The sequence below is a fragment of the Peromyscus californicus genome, unplaced genomic scaffold (genome assembly GCF_007827085.1).
Source record: "Peromyscus californicus insignis strain IS unplaced genomic scaffold, ASM782708v3 Scaffold_9__1_contigs__length_137607984, whole genome shotgun sequence".
Classification (NCBI taxonomy): domain Eukaryota; kingdom Metazoa; phylum Chordata; class Mammalia; order Rodentia; family Cricetidae; genus Peromyscus; species Peromyscus californicus.
In genome coordinates, this window is record NW_026294617.1 from 43,379,998 (window position 1) to 43,402,401 (window position 22,404).

Consider the following 22,404-nt stretch of genomic DNA (forward strand, 5'->3'; position numbering starts at 1 on the left):
AAGCCTCCTTTTAAATGATAGAGTGTCTTCTCCTGTTCCATAACTGAACTTCTCTGTACCCATACCTGAGTCACTCTATTACTGGACTAGAGTGTCTAGTAAGACAACCCTGTATTTGCCTCTGTGGATAGGATGACCTGGGCAGTTATTAATAAGAAAGGCACTCATGTGAAAACACAGGCGCTTTTGATTAGAATAGGAGGAAAACAATGGTGAGCACCCCATTTCCTGGGCATTTTATCAGCAACTGCTCTCTCCCCCACCACGGCTCACAGCTTTCTTCCTGTCTGTTTTTTCACCATCCTATTAGTACAGATTTCCCTTCCCAGACAGTCCACGTGCCATCCACTCACCACCCCAGGATAAGATGCTGCTTCTGAAGAGGCTGATTCATCCTCACACGGTACGGATACTTTCCTATGGTGACTCTCCAGGCCCAGTATTTCTTTCTGTCCATGCAAAGAGCCTCTGCTTGCGGCGTGAACAGTGCTAGCCATCCCTGTTAGACCTGTGGAAACTTACTTTTGTTTTTCCCTTTTCTGCTGGGTCCTCACAGAAAACACTGTCACCTGTGTTGCTCGATTTCTAGAATGGTCTTATTATAATGAAAAACTCAAAGCCTGACATTGGGGTAAATGCCGAAAGATCAGAGAGACAAAGGAACAAGCCCCTGCCACATCTTACCTCTAGGACTCCTCAGCCTGAAAAGCTCCAGCTCTGTCTCCTCACGCCTTATATACTTTTCTCCACCCAGCCATCACTTCCTTCTTAGTGCAGGGATTAGAGGCCTGTGTGCTTCCCAAACAAAGACATGAGCTCCCAAGTGCTGGGATTAAAGGTGTGTGCCACCACTGCCTGGCTCTGTTTCTCTCCTAGACTGAGTCAGGGTGGATTTGAACTCACAGAGAACCAGACAGATCTCTGCCTCTCGAGTGCTAGGATTGAAGGTGTGTGCCACCACTGCCTGGCATCTATGTTTAATCTAGTGGCTTGCTCTGTTCTCTGATCTTCAGGCACATTTTATTAGGGCACACAATATATCACCACACACCTATGAGCTGCTCCCATCATGCTCCAGGCCAGGCCACATCTCTCTCTGTATTACTGTGAGCCACGTGGTTGCGTCTTCTATTTTTCTCCAGTTATACCAGAAAGAATGTCTAGCTCCCTGCTTTCTTCTCGCGTCTTCTTTCCTCTTCCCCTCTCCTCTTTGACCATGTCTTCTGCAAACCAACAGCCACACCTTAGACCTTCAAAAAATAGAACTACATCTCGGTGTTTCAAGTCTGTGAACTCGACTTTATTTGAAAAAAAAAAGAGTTTTTGAAGATGTAATTAAGATTATGATCTTGCAATAAGGTTACTCAAGTAAGGTCTAAATTCAACAGCAAGGGTCCGCGGTACGTGGAAAACCCTGTGGCCAGGCAGTCACGGAGACTGGAATGATGCAGTCACAGGAATGCTGACCGCTATCAGAAGTCAGAAGAGCCTTTAGAACAGTGCTTCTCAACCTTCCAGATGCTGTGACCCTTTAATACAGTTCTTCAGGTTGTGGTGACCCCCGACCATAAAATTATTTTGTTGCTACGTCATAACTATAATTTTGCTACTGTTGTGAATTGTGATGTAAGTATCTGACATGCAGGATAACTGATATGCAACCCCTGTGAAAGGGTCATGTAACCCCAAGGAATTAAATCAGTGTTTTGAAGAGCTCTATGCATGCCCATAGTTGTTGAAGCATTATTGAGAAAAGCCAAGATATGTAAGCAACCTAAGTGCCCATGAATGGATGAACAAATAAAGAAGCTATGAAACACATGCCATGGAATGTCATCAAGTCTGAAATACTGCTATTTGCAAGAACACGGGTAAAACCAGAGGGCTTTGTGCTTGATTAAATAAGCAAGGCACAGAAAAACAAATACTACCGGATCTCAATTTCATGTTAGTTAACACAGTTCAGTGGTTGTATTCCTGATATCTATATCTGGAGGCCTGTTTGTTAAAAAACAAACTGAGTCTGCCTAGTGGTGTTTATCCTGAATGCTATGAAGCAAATAGTCACTGTGCTTCCCCTACAGGATGTGTATGCCCACTGGCTCACCATTATTTCTAGCATAATTTCTTGCTTTCTGGGCATCACTTTCTGTGTTCCGTAATACAAAAGTAATATGTGCTTACAGCAGGAAATCATATATGAGCAAAATAAAGGAAACAAAAACTACCCATAATCCTACCACCCACAAGTAACTACCGATAACATTTTTGTTTCTGTCAAAATAAGCTCCTACTATATATATTATCCAACTGCTTGTCAGGTCACCATGCCTAGTGAGCATTTCTCCATTCTCCTTCTATTAGGAGAAGCATCATAATCCTTTCAGCAGAATGTGATTTATGGCAGACTGACTCCTGCCATCCCCCACTGCCTTCCTGCCTCAAACCACCTACACATGGTTTCTAGCCATGTTTGTCTAAAATACAGCTTACACGCCCAACCCCACCAGAAGCCCTGATGAACTTTTCTCCATACTCACATGACTGTTCTGAGGGAAGAGCCCTAGTCTCCCCCTTATTCCAGGCTGTCCTCTACTGTCAGTTGGTGTATAGACTTTGTTTTGCATTGTGTATCATAGAAGTCCTCTTTCCAATGATGCTGCATACCAAGGGCTTGCATGTTCCCCAACAAGATTCCCAACCTCCACATGGAAGCTGTTTCCCCTCTCCCATCGCCTAGCTTACCTACTCTCTATCTTTGCCCCGTTTTTTTCTGTCCTCATTGCCCAGAGCTTTTCTGATACCACTATGGTTTCTCCAAATCCCTCAACCCACATGGGTCTCCCCAATTTCCTCTAAAGAATATATCAGCTGCACTTGATCTGATACACGCTCGGCAGCTGGTCATGCACGCCTGCATATTCGCAGCTATGAAGCCTCATACAGGAAGGCTGAATCTTCCACCTTCCCTCATCAGCACTTAGAGCTTGTCAACTGAGTAGCAAATAATAATTGTTGACAGTGGTTGTCTTGAGAAAAGATAATACATGAGAAATGAAAAAATAAGAACAAATAAAGCTGATAGCATGGGGGTAACTGATAAAAGCCTTGAAAGAATCTCAGCGGTGTCCAACAATAACAGAAACATTAACAATAACCACAAGCCTGTGTGTGAAAATAGAAAATACCAAACAAAGAAATATTGACCAGGATGATTTTTAAGTCTACCGAATGAATGATATTCCTCTTTTCTTCCTAGATCTGTTTCATCTCCATCCTGTGACTAGGATTTATGTAAACCTAAGAGAATTTGTCTACGTATTCTAAAATTTCTTGTTAAAAACTTGGCATGATTCTATGATTGAAAAATAACTTTACATTTTTACTTTATTTTGCTCACAAAAGTAGTATATATGCATTGTGAAAACCTTAGTAAATATGATACTTCATTGAACATAGGTGAGAGGTTCTTTTCTCTTTAAAGTGGGAACATTTTTATAGAATGACATAATTAAGGGTTCTTTTTTTTAAATGTAGCTATGTAAATGATGCATTAGGTCTGGGTAGGTAGTTCAGCTCAGCAGGAAATGAGTTACATAATGTTGGGTAAGTTATTTGTTTCCTTTTTGTAAGGTTTAGTGCAGCATAATTGACAAATGGAAAATTTATGATTTAAGATACATAACTTGATGATTTGACACATATAAATCTATCTTCCTCCCTCCCTCCCTCTCTCCCCTCCTTCCTGCCTTTCTCTCTTTCTTTGACTCTTTCTCTTTCTCCTCTAGTGCCTCAATTTCTTCCTGTTGGTAGTAGGGACACATAAACTCTTGTCACAGCTTTATGAGATTCCACATGAAAGTGAGAACTGGCAATGTTTGTTTTTCTGTGTCTTGCTTATTTAATCAAGCACAAAGCCCTCTGGTTTTACCCATGTTCTTGCAAATAGCAGTATTTCAGACTTGATGACATTCCATGGCATATATTTCATAGTTTCTTTATTTGTTAATTCACTTATGGGCACTCCCATTGCTTATGTATCTTGGCTTTTCTCAATAATGCTGCAATGACTATGGGCATGCACAGAGCTCTTCAAAATTCTTATTTAATTCATGGGTTATCAATTTAGCAATAGAAGGGATGACTCACATGTTTTTCAGGTTGTGACCAGTTTGAATCCTTACTAACATGTATTCCCATATTTCTTGTCTTTTATTTTAATAAAAACTTCATTGTAAAGAACTTTCAAATAAAAAGCATTATACAGTGAGATTAGCCAGACCTATAGTCTTTACATCTCAACAGACTTCTATACAGGTATAATAACCATTGCGAAGCTGTGGAGCTTCCATTAGATTTTACACTTGGATTTCACTTTATTTAATTTTATATTGGATTTAACACTTATAATGGATTTCACTATCAGTTTTTTTTATGAACTTATCCAAAGCATTCCCACACACAAAAGGAAGGAAGTGAAAGATTAGGTAGAAAGAAAGGAAGGAGGGAAGGAAGAAAGGAAGGAATGAGAGAGAGAGAAAAGAAAGGAGGAAAGGAAGAAAGGAAAGAGTGAAAAAAGAAGGAAGGAGGAAAGAAAAAGAAAGCAGGAAAGTAAGAAAAGAAAGCAGGAAAGGAAGAAAGACAGATCCAGCAATGGACACCCGAGTCAGGAAGGAGGACAGAAAGCTAATTGTTTTTCTAGCTTTGCCATTGATATTTGCCATAGCAATCCTACTGGGTCTAATCCTACTAGGTCTGATCCTACTGGGTCTGATCCTACTGGGTGTAACTGCAGTTTTCCTGCCTGGCCCACAGTCAGGGCAAATCTCTCTCACCTGCCAGTCCCACAGCCTCTCAGACCCGACCAAGTAAACACAGAGACTTATATTGCTTACAAACTGTATGGCCATGGCAGGCTTCTTGCTAACTGTTCTTACAGCTTAAATTAATCCATTTCTATAAATCTATACCTTGCCACATAGCTCGTGGCTTACCGGCATCTTCACATGCTGTTTGTCATCATGGCGGCTGGCAGTGTCTCTCTGACTCAACCTTCCACTTCCCAGCTTTATTCTCCTCCTTGTCCCACCTACACTTCCTGCCTAGCCAATGGCCAATCAGTGTTTTATTTATTGACTAATCAGCAACACATTTGCCATACAGAACATCCCACAGCAACTGGGTCTGTTCCTACTAGGTCTGATCCCACTGGGTCTGATCCTACTGGGTCTATTCCTACTAGGTCTGATCCCACTAGGTCTGATCCTACTAGGTCTGATCCTACTAGGTCTGATCCTACTGGGTCTGATCCTACTAGGTCTGATCCTACTAGGTCTGATCCTACTAGGTCTGATCCTACTAGGTCTGAGATGAGAGAACGCTTAAGCAACTGTGTACCCGGGACGGCTTCCATTTTAATGTGGTGAGAAACTAGAGGGGCCATCTGCATTAACCTTCCTTGGGCTGCTAAAGGGGCAGAATTAAATGAAAAATGATCCCATAAAGTCTTGGATCTGCTGGCTTTATAAGAATTCTGGTTCAAAGAATGGATAACCTAAAAAGAACAAGTCAGTAGGCCCTTTACAAAACACATATTACTATTATGAGAGAAAGATGTGTATAATAATAGCCTTTCTTGTCCTTCTCTAAGCAGATGAACAGACTTGAACTGAAAGTGACTTTGTCTCAGTAACTCTTTGGAGGTTACTTGTAAGGATGGCTTTCTGTGGGAGGCTCTTGGGGAATTCGCTCATTGTAGGTTTTAAATGACAGAACTGCACACCATATACTTCAGACATTTATCATTTTATGTGTAAGGTATATCTGGGGATCAGATCTGCAGCCAAGCACATTCTGGCAAATACTCTGCCTCCATCACTACAGCTTTGCAAGAGCAACTATGAATGCTCATGTAACCCCCCCAAAAAATAAAACAACACTTAGTTTTCAGCTGGTTGCAATGATTAACAATAGCCCATTTTCTCTTTCCTCTGGACTAAGATAAAGGGTGTGCAAGCTTTGACCAAAATGCCTAGATAATAAAAGCATTTTCTTCTTCTTCCCTCCCCTCCTTCATTATAGTTTTGCAATATTTCAGATATAAATTGCCATAAGATAAAGGTTTACAGTATAACATCTTTAAAATGATAGTTCATCAGTTCTCTGGAATACCTTTTTTTCTTTCTTGGAATTGTTAAATGACTTGACTTGTTGCTGGCCAGGCTGTTAAGATGTTGTGGTCACCATTGCTTGTAGATTAACTTCAGAACATTGAGAGTTCATACCAACAGCCAGGGGGAGAGACAAAAGTCGGGCGTGCTTTTAAACAGTGTTGCTTCAGAAACACAAATATAATAGAAGAAAAGTGTGGGTACTGACAACTCAGTGCCAGAGCAGAAGCTTAACATCTAAATGTGAATACATTTTAGACCTGTGTTCCTAACAATTTATTTCCTTTGTATTTTCATTTTAAGTTTATAAAATGGTGATTTTTTTTTGGAGAAAGAGTCTAAAACTAAAAACATTTTTAATTAGTTGAAAATTAACCATATGCATTATGGCATAATTAATTAACCACTTTGTAATGCATGAAATAGCAATGTGTCATTTAATTGATTTTATCATGGATTGGTTATATATAATAACTATCTTTGAAAACAATTTCTCTGTAAGTTAACTTCTCAAGAAGATCTTAATCAAGGACATAGCACATATTTCTGACTGTCTGAGGCTAATATAAGGCAATGATAGAATTCATGGTAATGGATAATAATTTGGAAGGAAAATAACATTCATAAAAGTAGACAGAATACAAGTCGGTTTTCTTGCATGTCTGTTTTCCTGAAAAACATGAGGAATTGTCTTCTATGAAGATGCCAGAATAAAATCAGCTGAATTGTGAATTTCCCATCTCACTACAACAATTCTATGTAATACCGGAGTGCCAGGTTTTCAATGTGAACATTTATGAAAAAATTATTAGAATTGGGGGCTCATCAATTTCAGAATATTCTGGATTTAGGAAATAATTGTCAGTGGCCATGGATGTAGTCTAAGTGCTAACTGTTACTTGGAGAATTTAGTTCAGTGACAGAGCACATGCCTCTCACGTTTAAGCCCTGGCTTTGCTTCCCAGGACAAAAGCTTGTCCATCCTCTGGTTCATGGCACTTTGTTTCTAGAGAGTCTGGTATGTGAGAATGGGTTTGCCCCCTGAATGTCCTGCTGGGTTCTTTGGTAAGTCTGTTCTTCTCGGAAAATAGAATGGTAGACACCTAGAAGTTTCTTCTCATCAGAAAAGCCATAAGTATGTTCAATCTCAGTTTTATTTGACATTATAAAGGCCGTGTCTCTGTACATGTGGAAGAGCGATCATTTTCATGGCATGTTGAAATTGTGAGAATATAATAAATAACTCTCTAACCAGATTTTCATAGTCTCTGGTAAATGGCACAGCTCTTTTGCTCAACAAATGAGGCACAGGAAGTAGCCTGCCATCTGTACACGTTCATGTTTAAAATTCTTCTGATATTAGCAGATTCTTTTCTGTGTTGGATAATTCCAGTTTTGCCTGGCTGCATGATTGAATGTTTCCTGGCTCCTGCTGGCTGTGCTTTCCAATGGAATATAAACCATAAGTTCTAAGTAGAACCCGTGAAAAATATTTGGTCCTGACTTCACTGGGAGGAAATTGAATAAACCAAAAATTTTCTGGGTAATTGGGAAATTTTTACTGCAGTAGGATAAGAATGAACAGTCATGAGGTATTTTTAATAAAACACTGATGATTAGACTTTCTAAATTGAATGTATTTCTAGTACTCATAATGGCAATAGGGTTTCTTCTTAAATTGTACTCATAAGAGGGTGTGTGTAAAGTCCTTCTGATGAGAAAGGACTCTTCCGGTGAGGAGCAGTATGCACAGTGGTTAAGAACCAAACATTCAGAGGAAGGCGTCCCCAGTGACATCTTAACTCTGCCAGTGACATCTTGGCTGCATTTACCTTCTGCTTCCTCAACCAGAGAATGCAACTCATGACGGGAAGCTGCTCTGGAGAGCCACATTCTCATGTTACTATGTCTCCATGAGGAAGCCAAGGTTCCTAGAATGTAAGCACCCTGTTCAATAGCACGGGAAAGGAAGGAAGCAGAGGAAGACAAAGCTTCAGGCTTAACTGCAACTCGCATATCCCTGTCGTCAAGTCTCTGGGGTTCCCAGGAAAACGGAGAATAACCACAAAGACCAAAGCTCTTGGGTACAAATTTTACATCCTGTTACCTGTTCTTAAACATCCAAGACCCAATATGGCTGACATGGATGCTAAAAGTCCACTGCTAGGTAATGAATAGGAATCAATCTGGGCAAAACTGAAGAGTAAGTGAAAATTTAGTCCTGCGCTGTGGCAACCTCCAGAAATTTAGTCATAGCATCTGCAGAACAGAGACACAAAGAGGTCTTTGAAATAAAGATGCCCTCCCCATCCCCATGCTTCAGCTGAGGGAATGAAGTGCGAGAGAACTGCAGGCTACACCTAAGTTACAGGTGAGATACCACTGCTGGGCTGTGTCTGCTGGTGCGGTCCTCTCTCCACCGCTTCTGGATGTCTCTGAGGATGCTGACTCCCGCCTTAGGGAACATGAGCAAACAAAGGAAAATCGGTAAGCTGAGAACACAAAGGAGATGACTACATGCGCCTAAAAGCTACTACTTCTCCAAGCAAGACTCACCTTAGAACATGAAAGTGGAAAGAATGAGGAGCGAGAGAGTATGATGATTGGAGGGTATTTGGAGGTGACTGTCATCCAACTATGTCACATACACTTACTATGAACTAAAAAATCTTTATAATTAATGTTTGCTGGTGAAAAAAATCAACAGCAACCATATGGAACCCTGTATGACTTCATGAAGAGGAATAAAAGGATTTCATTTGGAGCCTTTCTTCAGAGCACATTTTATCAACTTTCCTAGAGAACAGATCTATAGATTGTTGTCTATCTTCGGTTTTTTTATGACAGGGTCTTGCTGTGTTGCCCCGGCTGAGCTGGAACTCACTATCCTCCTATAGAACATTAATAACAGCAGCTTGGGATGTGTGGAGTATATATAAGGGCATTCATCATGACTAATGATGACTTTTAGAAGCTTGCACTTTAGTTAGCTCCAATGGTTTCTTGTAAATGACATTACACATATAAATTATATTTCTGCCTGTATTAATTCAGCCTGTCATAACCGAGGACCACAAGTTGAGTAGCTGCAACAGGAAAAGTTTATTTCCTCTCAGTTCTGCAGACTGTAAGTCTGAGATCAAAGTGACAGCAAGCTTGGCCCCTTCTGAGGACTTTGCCCTGGGCTTGCAGATGATCCTCTGCTCTGTGTCTTCACATGTCTGAGCCTGGTCCTTATTCTAAGGACATGTGTCATACTCGGTTAGTGCTCACCTTTGCAGCCTCATTTTACTTCAGTTATGTCTTTAAAGACTGTCTCCAAATACAGTCACATTCTGATATACTGGGGAGAGGCCAGGGTTTCAATACATGAAGTTTGGGATGAGACGATCCAGCCCATAACTGTATCTATACCTGTATCTACAGTTATATCTATATACCATCTATGTAAATGTGTCTATATGCAGGTTTGTATGTGTCCTGAAGCCTGAAATTCTCACAGTGAGGATTCCTCTTAATCCTGTTGTGTGACAGAGAAAGGACACACATTCCAAGTCTCCAGCTTCATTACCATGTAGCCTGTTAGCAAACTTATTAGGAGCGGGCACTCTTCAGCCAACGGTTACCTAATCTCCAGGCTCCTGAGACTGACTGCTCCGTCCATGCTGGGAAGAGTGAGGATGTCTGGGCAGACCACGGGGCTGCTGGTTGCCTGTCAGAATGCCTGTGTGGTGTCAGAGATGAAAGGCTCTCTGGGAACAGCAAGAAAGAGGCTTGCACTGTGAGCATCCTCTAGCCTCTGGTCTTTGATTGTCTATGTGGCGTGTCCCAAAGGCTGGGACACTGGACTACACACGAGAGGAGCAGAAGGGAATGTGGGGCTGGCATTCCCTCCTTCTCAGTACACAGGCTGTGCTTCCAAGTGGATGCCCAGGAGCTTACCCGCGAAATGGCAGCTCCCTCTTCCGTATTTCTTCATCTCTCTCAGTTATTTATAGTGAGGGCCTGCCAAAGACCAAGCTCTCTGTGTGGTCCTATGGGGGTCAAAGGTGACTCAGAGGTGTTCTGCCTTGTATGTCTTATTCAGATAACCTCTTCCCTCTTCTGGGCTAGCCCGTGCTTTCTGGCCTTTCTCTGCTAGTTCTTGGACAAAGCTGAGCACCACATTGATTAACATGTCCTGGCCTCTTTTTCTTTCAAAGTCTCCAGTCCTCCCTGTAAAACTGGCAGCACTCTCAGCTGAGCCCCTGCCCACCCCCTGCACCCCCTCCCTCACAGCCAGTGACCTAGTTGAAGCTCAGGTTCCTGACCCTCCCAGCCTGGTGGTTATCGCCTCACTTAATCGCTCCCAGGCTGCTTTGGTGGTGGTGGTTCCCGCCCCCTTTTCTAAAAGCTGTTCCTTTTGATTCCTCCCACTTCTTCCTCTTCTCATTTTGACTGCTTTCCTGATTCACGTTGATCATCTCCGATGAGCTGGCTTAGTGTGCAAAAATAAAGGTTCCTATGATCTGCTTCTTCTCTGCCCACTGTTTATTCCAAAGAATAAATGCATGCCCCCCAGTATTCCTGCCTGGCATACAAGGGTGCAAAGAAAAGGTCCCCATCTAACCCTTCTGCCCTCACTCATCCTAAATTTTCTTCCCGTTAATCAACATATTTATTTTCTAAGGTAAAGAGTGAAAAAAAATAGTGTGGAGGGTCAAGGATGCAATTCTATAATGTGGCTTAAATCTTATCTTCAGGTTCAAAGATGTTAAGAATAATGTCTTGAATGGATCTCAATGCAAGCACAGAGTCTCCTTGGAAATTTTATTTGTACAATTTCATTTGATTGGATAGACGTGATCAGACCAACTGTTTTATTTGTATTTTAATCAACACAGGCAGAGTGTGTATCATCCCTGAATGTGCCAGTCCAGGGGTGACTGCTTCCCTCTACTCCTGCCAATCAAATCAGAGTCATTGTTCCTGCCACATGGGAGTCTCAAACCTCTAGGAAGGCTACCTGAGTCTCCATGTGCTTCTTGAAACCCCAGACATTGTCATATTTCTGTCCCAGTAGCAGAGTCAGATGCCAATAGGGACTCCACTGAGATGTGGGTAATGGATCAGAATGTTCTCCAGGCTTCAGAAATCTATCCCTGCTCCACCCTGGTGTGCTTAGCATGGGTATTACTCCAGTGGACATGTAGAATGTGATTTCCAACATAGTTAGTCTCTGAAGACTGAATGTTTTGTCCTTTCCACCCAGATTGCCTATTCCTTGACAACAGAGACAGGGCTTCATAATTTCCCTCCGTATTGATCTCTATTGCCAAGTACAGAGATGCTATTCATAAACAGCGTTTGCTGTTTTTCCTTGCTTGACAGTGAGGTCTGTTAGGAATCACATTTAGAAATATGCTTTTATAGAAGCCATCATTTAAATAAATCCACAGGAAGGGTTGTTTCTCAGGTACTTCAAATGGAGAGACGAATTATCAACCAACTGATAATTTGGTCTGAGCACATTTCTTGGGCAGTTGCTCTGGATGGGACAGACAGACAAGATCCACATCTCATGTGGGTTCAGGCTCAGCTCACGGGACTTCTTGCTGCCCATCCTTGTGGCCAGGGCAGTATACATGGCTCTAGTTACCCTCTTGAATCTTCTGGGCAGTGATACTGCTCCCTGCCGCATCCCAGAAGTCCCTACTCTGGTGTTTTAAATAGATTTGCAGCAAGTTACCAGACTTGACTCCACATCGACTGCACTGTGGCTTTTCAGGAAACTTTGAACTTATCTGCATAAGAACTAATGTGCAGAGGAGAAATGAGCCCTTATGAGGCTAATAGCAGAATTCCAAGCTGTGTTCCAGCGAGCCAGACAGTATTCACGTGTTAATCACTGGCATGTTACAGTGAGGAGCACCCCACTCAGCCTTCTCCAGTTCCAACTCTTGTGCTGCAGCAAGATTTGGTGGCACCTAGGCAGAGCCCCCTGACGGAGCAGCCCTCCCAGTCCTGCTCCAGTAAGGAGTGGTCACAGTGATCTTTCCTTCCCATTGCACACAAAGGCAAGGCGCTCCTTAAAGGGACCTTCCAGCTCCTCCATGCAGTCGCCAACCCGAGTAAGTGCCGGCTCAGAAGCCCCAGCTTTCGCCTAAGGATGAGTGGGGAGGGGTCTTAGGACGCCTCCACCTCCACATCCTCCAAAACCGGAGAGTGAGGCAGCTGACTGGCAGAGTGGATAGAGACCACGGGTCCGCGGGCCCCGCTTGCTGTTAGCTGCTTCTTGGGATGCTCCTCTCCAGTTGAGCCTCCTGCCTGTGATCCAGAGGGTGCTGGCGGCGCATCTTGCGGTATGCCTGCGTTGCTTTGAGCCAGCGCCCAGAAGCCAGCCCTCCGCATTCAGGCACCTCGGACTGGCTCCAGGCAGGGCTGTGTGCAGTCACCATGAACGCTCAGCTCTAGGCTTCTGCACCAGCCTCCTGACCACATGGATCTGGCTGTTTAATCAGCCGAGATCACAGCCTGGGAAGATTGGGAAGACTGATCCGCGCTCCAGCTGCTGAGACAACTTCCAGCTTGGCTGTTTACTTCTTTGGGTCCCAGGGACGCTGTCCTGCACCTCAGCTTCTCCTGCCACTCTGTGGGCTCTGAAGTCAGCTGCCGGGACTCCTCTGAAGGCATCCAGGAAGCGGGGGCAAGAGGGGTTAAAAGACAGCAGAAATACCCCCAACTGCTCACCCTCTGCCGACCGCCTGTGCTGTGGGGTTCTGAGAGGACCTTGCGCTGTCCTGGGAAGCAATGCAAGTCTCCATAGCCTGCACAGAGCACAATTTGAAGAGTCGAAATGGTGAGGACCGACTTCTGAGCAAGCAGAGCTCCACCGCCCCCAATGTGGTGAACGCAGCCCGGGCCAAATTCCGCACTGTCGCTCTCATCGCTCGCAGCCTGGGGACCTTCACCCCTCAGCATCACATTTCTCTCAAAGAGTCCACCGCGAAGCAGACTGGCATGAAATATAGGTATGGACGGGAGGTCTCTCTGCCCGGGGTTTTCATGTTCTTTGCAAGTGGAGTCAGGCAGTTCTTCCGTTTGGAAGTGACTTAACTCAGTGCTGTTTTGCTTAATTTAGAATTCTCAGGTGTTTGCTTTTAAATTAGCCTTTTGGAGGGAGAGGTGAAAAAGCCCAAGGTGGTGTGCAAGCATGTGCGCGATATTTAAGATGTGGCCCATTTTGCGTATTCTAAGTGTTATGAACACTTAAGACCTAAATGAATTCCAGACCGTAGAGAAAAGACACAGGAACTGGAAACTCCTCTGTCAGGAGAGTTTGTCAGAAGCAGAAGTGTGTGTCCTGCCTGATGCACAGACAGGAGATTCTGGGCTCATCCTATCAGAACAGTTTCCCATCCCACACGGCGCCCTCACCTTTGAGAGACCACGGTAACATGCTAAGCACAGGTTTTAAGGAAGGTCTGCGGTAGGAAGAAACACCTATAATCGTAAATTCGAGTGAGCACTGCTGTATTTATATCTAAATTACTGCCTGAGATGAATGAAGCAGGAATGTTGTGAGATACAGAGGGTTGGTTTTTCAAGGCTCCTAGATGTCTTGCGTTTCTATTTCCTGTATCACCAGGAACTCATTGTTTTCACAGACGGAAATCTCCCTGTAGTAAAAACAATTCACCATGTCCTGATGTGATTTCTGCCACCTCACTGTGTTTGTTTTGCGCCAGCCCTCTGGACATCAGTTCTGGAGCACTGCTGCGCTTCCAGTTTCTAACTGAGGAGACAAAGGAGAGAAGCTATGTCACATCCCCCAAGTCCTTGGCTGCCCTCATTTGCAGATGAAATTGATCATTGTTTACTTTTATCTCTCTCTCATTTGCTAGAAGCCAGATTTTAGGATAAGGCGAACTCCATACAATTAAAATACTGCGTATGTAAGACTGTTTTCTGTGTGAAGTAAGCATTTAAACTTCTCTATAAAAGTTGCCCTTGGTGAAAGTTTATCTGCAGAGTTAAGGGAACCTTTCCATGGCAAGAGCAAATCTTGTCCTGATGTTTTCAAGTCACTGAGAAGGAAAAGCTTTGAGTGGGGATAGGAGGGAGCTACCCGTAGCTGAAGCTCTGGGCCACAACTGCACGGTGAGGACAAGCCATAAAACACCTGACTGTGGCCCATTCCTCTGAAGTGTCGGTATCATGAGCCCTCTGCTTTCTCTTGCGGTCCGAACGCTCAGGGAACCCCACAATGACGTCTCCAAATGAGACTGCAGTCTCTGGGGCTCTGGCATTTTCAGTGCAGCCGCTGTGGCACACAGGCAGCCTTGGTCCTACGCACAGTGGGTGCTGCTGAGCCAGCGTTGAAACTGATGCCACCAGGACAGAGTCCAAGAACAAGGCACTCCAGGCTGAGGGGTCTCCAGTTGTGATCTGTGGTGTCTGGCAGAACAATAAACAGTCTTCCTGTAAGGCAAAAATTAAAAAGCCATGCCCCTACTGTGTGGCCACAGGAAGCTGTGCGTTGTGTTGCAGGTGTTTGTCATGGAAGAGTTTTGTCTTCCTGGGTTTGGAGTCAGGCGCTCCATTAAGGTTTTGCTGTCAACAGAGTTGAACTCAGATTGTACTGTAACTGTCTCACCCCCAGTACTGGCAGCACGCACACAGGGGCTTTCATCGCTTGCAGCTAAGCACAGCTCTTCACTGACAGTCATCTGGGCTCTTCAGCACTCTTGAGTGTGTGGTGACTAAACAAAATGCCCCTTTTCCAGTCCTCTTCTCATTCAGAACCACTCCGTCGATGACAGGTGGTTTATGCGTGTGTGAATCCGACTTCCCTCCTTCAAATTCTACTCCGAGTGACATTTATGAGAAAGATTATGAGATAATGTCATATGCATGCCAAGCTTTCTTAGGTTATGGAGGAGTAGGGCAATTACTGTTTCCCCAAAATAGTAGGAACATTTTTATTGCCTGAATTATGTTTTTGTTACATTGTTTCATCTAGAATACAATGCAAGTACATGGAGTGGTTGTTAAGAATGAATAGTAAATGACTTTGTGCAAAAGGGAAGGTGACTAGTTTGTCTGGAGAATCACCTGTGAAACCGGGTGATTAATTGTGATCAGAACGATATCCTTATTCTTGAAGATGGTTTCCACGTTAGAGCTTTGAAAACAATCCAAGAAGCTTGTTCATAGTTTTCCTCAGAAATCTTGTGTAGTGAAGCATTCTTCTAGCCAATAATAACTTATTGCACACCTATTCTACACGAGAACTGGGTATTTAAACGCAGAAGCCAAACAAGACTTCGGAACTAGCTTCAAGTTGGGAAAAGGCACCATCCAAAGGAGACCAGCAGGCAGATGTTGGAGTTTTCTGCTGTGACACACTCTCGTAGGGCTACACACTAGGGTGCTATTCCTGACTGTTCTGAGGCTGCTGACTCCGCTTTCACCCCATATTGAGTGATTTCATCTCGGGACATGTAACTGCCCAGATCTCTCCGCACTTCACAGTCCCACCCTTTCAGGTTCAGCCTTGCTATTGGGCACTGGTGCTCCCTGGCAGGTTAGGGCCTGTTCATAACCTGAAGAATAAGTGGGCTTCCTTCTGCTTCTATAATGGTTGTGACTTTGAAGTCTCAATTCTTAACCTAGGAATATCAACCATAGGTCAAAAGCTCATGAAACTGGGGACTCAGAAACAATGGATATATTTGTACAAATCTAAATTTTGCAATGTAATTAGATTCTCACCACAACCGTGTAAGAATCTTCTATCAAACTGGATATTTTTTTCAAGACTTACTATGGAAAAAATAATCTACTAGAACACACTGCTGTTCAAATGTTGCTGTTAGCAGAAGAACAAGATTCTTCCTAATGTTTACTCCGGGGCTATCTGTATCTAAGACTGTTCTATGCTTTGGTAATGCACGACTGTTACTTTGTTTTAGTTTCCTGTGTGTTTGGTCTGCATTCACCACTGCAGCACAGTAGCTGGGTGGAAACTGCAAGCATATAATGTGATGGATCCCCAAATGGCAGACATACCCACACATGTGAACTTTTCATCCTCTCCCACCCCACAGAGCTAATGAATCAGTTAGAAGTTAAACCAGGTTTCTTTACTGGTTTTTCTGTTTTAGGGGAACTTTTTAGAATGCTACAGCTGTTAATGTTTGACATGGTTCGGCCCTTTTGTCACTATATAAAAATGTATTTGTATTTATCAACCCCCTCTTCTTGTTCTGAAATTATTTAGTTCTACAATTTAAATATTGATAAACTCAATTTTATTAAGAAAAATGTGTTTGAACCATGACAATATGACCTCGTGCTGTGTCGTTACATAAAACATGCTTTGCAGTTAGTGAGTGTGGAGCTGGACATAGGCTTTATAATATTTTAAAGTTAACATTGCATATCTGAGAAGTAATCTTTAAATCCCATTTAAAAACTTCAAATTTTCCTGTTTTTAGCTAGCTGCATTTTACCATTAAACTTCTAAAAATAATTTTAGTGTGCAGGAATTTTTTAAGTGTACAAATAATTTCCATGGCCCACCAAATTTCCAGTGGCAGCATAAGGATACCATGGTTTCAAAACTTGAAAACTGATTTGTAAAGAGAATTGACTCAGATTTCACCGGTCATGCATGTGTTCATTTGGATGTGTCTATGTGGTTTCACCAGAGTAAAGAATCGGAGCATTTGCCCCGTCACAAGGCCTCCTTGCTCTGTTCCTTTAAAGCCACATCTGTCTGTTCCTCTCTAGTTACTAGTACTCAGTCATCACCAATCTGTGACATATCTGTAATTTCATTCTTTTAAGATTATTATGTAATTGGAAACATACAAAATGTTATCTTTTAGAAATGGCCTTTTCTCCCCTTGGAGAATTTTTCTCAGAGAAGTGGGGAGAGAGAATTTTGTAGCCACAAAGGGGATCAGATTTCTGCATCACGGAAATGTAGAGGAAGACATCAAGACAGAGGGTGGACATCAGTAATGGGGGATCCACCAAGGAGTTGTAAAGCAGTGTCTGCTCTCAGTTCAATTAAGTAACAATTACACCTGGCAATTGTTCTTCCAAGATCTAAGAGTTTAGGTCTGAAATAAGAGAATGTGTGTTGAATTTCATAACACTCTTGATCTTAGCAAAATCAGAACTGCACAGAAAAGACACAGACCCTATCCCAGATGCTCTTCTGTGCCTCTCCTCAGAGTCGCGTCTTTAAAGCACACATTGCATCCATGGCCCTGTACCTTCTGCATCTTTAAAGCACACATTGCATCCATGGCCCTGTACCTTCTGTATCTTTAAAGCACACATTGCATCTATCGCCCTGTACCTCCCACAAATAGTGGGTGGATTTTAAATCAAAGCAATTCAAAGAAAAGATCAATCATATCAACTGATTACATAAAAGGCATAGTGTGTGTGTGTGTGTGTGTGTGTGTGTGTGTGTGTGTGTGTGTGTGTGTTCATGTGGGGAAAGTGGGAGGAAAGGGTGGGCTGAAAAGATATAAGAGAAGAGCCAGATCTGTAGTTATGTTTCAGATGAAAATATTTGACTTTAGTCCAGAGAAGGGAATAGCCTGGTTATTTAAAATGCCAAATTTTTAATTAGAAAAAATTTGGTGAATGCCATTATGATTTGCACTGACGCCCATGGGTGTGGGCTTTCCTCTCTGCCTCAAAGCCAAATGGTGAGAATGGAGAGGTGGAGGAAACTTCCTAAAAAGTAGTCGCTGAGTCAGGCTCAGAGAGTTTATTCCACCTCTGCAAGGCAGCAGTCAGGAGTCTGGCGTCCATGGGATGGTGAGAAGCTGGTAGGAGGGAAAGGGGGACCACAGGATGTTGTCAGCAAATGTTGTCCCAGTTCCATGGCTCTGAGAGTGTGGGGGTGGGCATGGGGACTATGTATATGTGTGCTGCTGCCCAGGACTGAGCACAAGTGTATGGGCAGGAACTGATCCACAGTTTCCAGAACCATCTCACTTCCTTGCCATCGTCTTGGATGTGGTTGTTCCACATGGAGCCTTGTGTCTCCAGTTCACTGGATGACTCTCCTTCAAAGTATCGTCATGTTAAAGAAACTTTTCTGTTTTTCATTTCTTCTAACTTGTCAATTCATGGTAATTTGGATAAATGTTCTGAGAGGAGAAAAGGATCTCATCAGATTCAAAAGAAAAAATCAAACTCCCAGGTTTCACTTTGATTTTTCAAACTCACTTCATCAAACTAACCGTCCTTCTTTGATAGATTAATAAATGGGTAATATGAGATTCGGGCAAAGAAATTCGATCAAAACAGAGGAGACTTGGCTTCATTGAGTATGTCTTGAAACTACTGAAAAGCAAGAAAATTATCTTCACGAGAATAACAGAATTCATAAACATTGGTTCACAGGTGTCCATGAAGAATTTCAAAGCTGGGTCAGCAAGACGATCTAATCCAAGCCTGACAACTGAGTTCACCTAGTACCCACAGTAGAGGGAGAGAACTGATTCTTGGAAATAGCTTCTCTCACCTCCTCACATTTATAAATAAATACTTTAGAGACTTTCAAAGCCATTGAGACAAATACTAATTAGATGCGATAAAGAAATTATTTCATATCAGAAGCTATCATGTTTCTTATGTAAGAAATATTTTTGTCAACAATTTTCCACTCTCCAGAATTAGAAATAGAATGTTAAGGCCAATTTATGGTGAATGTGAATATACATCTGATAATTTCAATATTGAGAGCTATTATTATAGTATGACTTAAGGGGTATTGATTTGTCAAGGGGCATTACTAAGGGTGCCTCAGATACCAGCTTGAAGAGTGACATTGCTTTATACAAGACACCACTTCCTCAGTCAGAGTTACCCAGGAAATCAAGGCAGTGATCAAGGCCAAACTCCAGCCTCCTGACTCCAAGAACAGGGTCCGTGATGTTCCGTTAGCTTTTATTCTGCAGCTTCTGAGTCTTGGCCCATTTTCTAGCATGAGAAAGAAGTAAAGGACCTCAAAGGGTCTCCACAGCAACTCTATGCTGTTGAATGTCCTAAATTCAGACATAAAGTAAACTCCAGATGATAGTGTGCATACTATTACAGTATCTAAAGTACTGATGCCTCAGAAAGAGATTCACCAACCCACGGGCAGGTGAGCAGATGGGGCCACACATCAGTGCTAGGCAGAAGTACTCATCTGGCCTCTTGAGACTGACACCTTCTGTGCTATTCGAGACTGCTTTAAAAACTTTGGCCCTGAAAATGAGAATCAAAATACATTTAAACATCTTCACAGGTTAATCTTCTGGTACCCAGATTGGAAACCAAACAAGAAGCCCAGCAGTAATTTTTATTTGCTGGAATCAACAGCCAGAGAGGACTTGCATGGGCCATCTGGTCCAGCCCTCGTGAGAAATCTGTCCTGCTTTTCCAATTTGCTCCATGCAGCAACTACTTATAAGGCCTTTGAAGAAATCTTGTGTAATCTCCTTTCACAGCAGCCACAAAAAGGTTGGCTTGTCATCTTAAGAACCAGAGTCATTCATTAAGCTTTTAAGTCCTGGGAGGTGAGGGGTGAGTATTTTTTGTGTCTCTTGTCTGGACCCCGCAGTCAGATCAGGGAGGAAAACGAAGACAAAAGGCTGTGGGGTAAGAAAACAAGGGAGGCACAGGGCACACAGAGGTGTACAGAGGATTAACCTCCTGTAGACAGGTGGGAAGAGGGACTTTTCCATTTTGGTCCTTGCACCTGCTCAGGTGTCCTGAGTGTTCCACTGCTGGACCATCCAGGAGCTGGTATACTTCATGGTTACACAACAGCCCTGCTGACAATGTACTCAGCTCTTTAATGCTGCATTGGAATCTTCTCTGTCTGTTCTCCACTGAAAGGAAAATGAGCTAGCAGTAATTTCCTGCCTCATGAGGGTTCCGGCACTTGAAAACCATTACCACAACTCAGCCTCCTAATTTCCGGAATGGTTCTAGCCTTTCCCATTCCTCCTAGATTTCATTTATAATTCCCAACTGTGATTGCGTCTCTGGTTTAAACTTTTCCCATGATGACTACCTCCCCTTTACGTCACTCAGTGTTGGATACATCTGGACCTGGCATCACAAGATTACCTGATCCAGAAACTTCTCCGGAACTTAGCTTTCATTTCTTGACCAGGGTTATTATTTGAAAGAGGAGAAAATGGTAATTTAGCTAGTATTTGAAAATGTAGTATGTAGCACTCAAAAATACTCTAACTTTCTAGCCTAATGGGATCTAATTGTGCTCTGAAGACTTTATGAGATCATCAACTCTAAAGGTTATGGTGCCCATTGAAGTTTCTCAGAAAAAAGAAATAGGAACGGGTTTCACACTGAAATTTCAATGACAGTTGAGTATCTAGATAGAAAAACTAAGTTTGTAATATGATTATTTTACTTTCTTAGGTATTCTACAGAGAGCATATTGTATCCAAGTAGCTATAAAGGCAGCCACATATGAATAGTGTTAATCATCAAGAAAATGTTGCTGTATTGGCAATTAACGTCTCAGGACCATGTCGCAGAAGGGACTCAGCCCTCTGTGATGAGCTAGCATCTACTGGAAAGCCTGTATGGTTTCTCTGAGCTCTATTGTAAAGACTCCTGTGAAGCACATTGTGGTAGGAACCCAGCTTTCTTTGACTTAATTTCCATTTTAAACCAGGTTTTTCATGTTCTTGGATTTTTTTTAATTTAATATCTGTGGACCGAGGCTACAACAAGCTCATTATAAAAGTCAACTGCAGAAGTAACATGGCTTTAATGAATGCTGCTTCCCCCTTGTCTCAAGAACCAGCACAGTGTCCCTCTGGGGCCTTTCATGCAACCAGACCTCCTGACCCACAAATACTCCATTTCCCAGCCGTGTATGCACAAGCATTTCTTCGTACTAGTGTCTGTATTTACTTATAAAACTGGAAGTGCTTGGGAGAAATCTTAGTGGTCTTATTCCGGAGGGCCTTCATTGTGATGCAAAATATATTTGTTCCATTTTAAAGAGAAAAAATTAAACTATTATGAGATCCAAATACAGAGAGGGAGTTGAGGAATGTGTATCCAACCACATAGCTAGTCACTCAAAAATTTCATGGATCATTATATTTTGCCTCTATTCAAATACAATTTTTCTGGAAGCAGTCCCCCTGAAAATCAGAAGGCCCAATCTATTCATGAACTCTCAGGATAACTCCTTAATCAAAAAAGCAGGTGAACATTGTCTAAACATTTGATTTTGTGTCATATATTTCCTGAAAGCTTCAGTGGAACCTTCTCTGGTCCTATTTTAGAACAACAGATGAATTAAAGAGAGATACAAGGGCTATTAAGCAAAGCTAGAGCCACTGAGATGGCACAGAGGGTAAATGTACTTGCCATTATGCCTGATGGCCTATGTTTGATGCCCAGGACCCACATGGTGACAGGAAAGACAGAAATCATCTTCCAACCTCCTCAAGTCCACTGTGTTGCATAAACACACAAATACACACACACACACACACACACACACACACACACACACACACACACAGAGGAACGCATGCATACACATACACACCAAATAAATCGATGTTTAAAAAAGCAAATTGAGATTTCATGCATATAAGTTTTCTATTGTAATAAGTTACCGCAAATCTATTGCTTTGAAACACCATGTATTTTTTCTTTCACATGGAAGTGAGAAGTCTGAACACAAAAGTCAGCAGGACTGTGTTCCTTCTGCAAGCTTCAGTGCAGAAACCATTCCCCTCCCTCCTCATCTTCTAGAAGTCACCTTCATCCCTTGGCCTGTGAATCCCAGCTCCCTCTTCAAGTATGTTGCCCCGACTTCTGCTTCTGTCTTTACATCTTTTTCTAACCCTGACCCTCTTCACTCTTACAAGAATTTCTCTGGTACCAGCAGGCCAATCTTGGCAACCCAGCTTAACCTTCCCATCTCAAGACCTCTCACTTCATTTTGCCTATAAAGTCCCTCTATCAGAGAGGGAAATAGATTCACAGGCTCGGTGACTAGGGCAGAGATGTTCTTCACAGCCCATCATCATACAGCCTGCCTCATAACGTGTGAACATGTACATCCGAGAGCAGAGCTAAAGGGACCCTGTGGGAACAAGCACCATTTCCCAATCATGTTCTCTGGAGTGTAAGACTTGTTGAAGGGAGGCAAGACAGCAAACTAGCAGTGGGATCATTTAAGTTC

General features: G+C 42.7%; 1 protein-coding gene across 2 annotated transcripts in view; it reads left to right on the forward strand.

The window, feature by feature from the left end:
• The window catches only part of Kcnab1 (potassium voltage-gated channel subfamily A regulatory beta subunit 1), a 382,887-nt gene that overhangs the window by 128,720 nt on the left and 231,763 nt on the right, over nt 1-22,404 (forward strand). Inside the window, exon 1 of one of the 2 annotated variants that reach the window (XM_052731509.1) lies at nt 11,083-13,180. The exons of the other annotated variant lie outside the window; for it this stretch is intronic. Coding sequence (XP_052587469.1) covers nt 12,960-13,180 — 221 coding nt within the window. The 5' untranslated portion in view covers nt 11,083-12,959. Of the gene's footprint in view, nt 1-11,082; nt 13,181-22,404 lie in introns of those variants that run through there. 2 annotated transcript variants of the gene reach the window in all.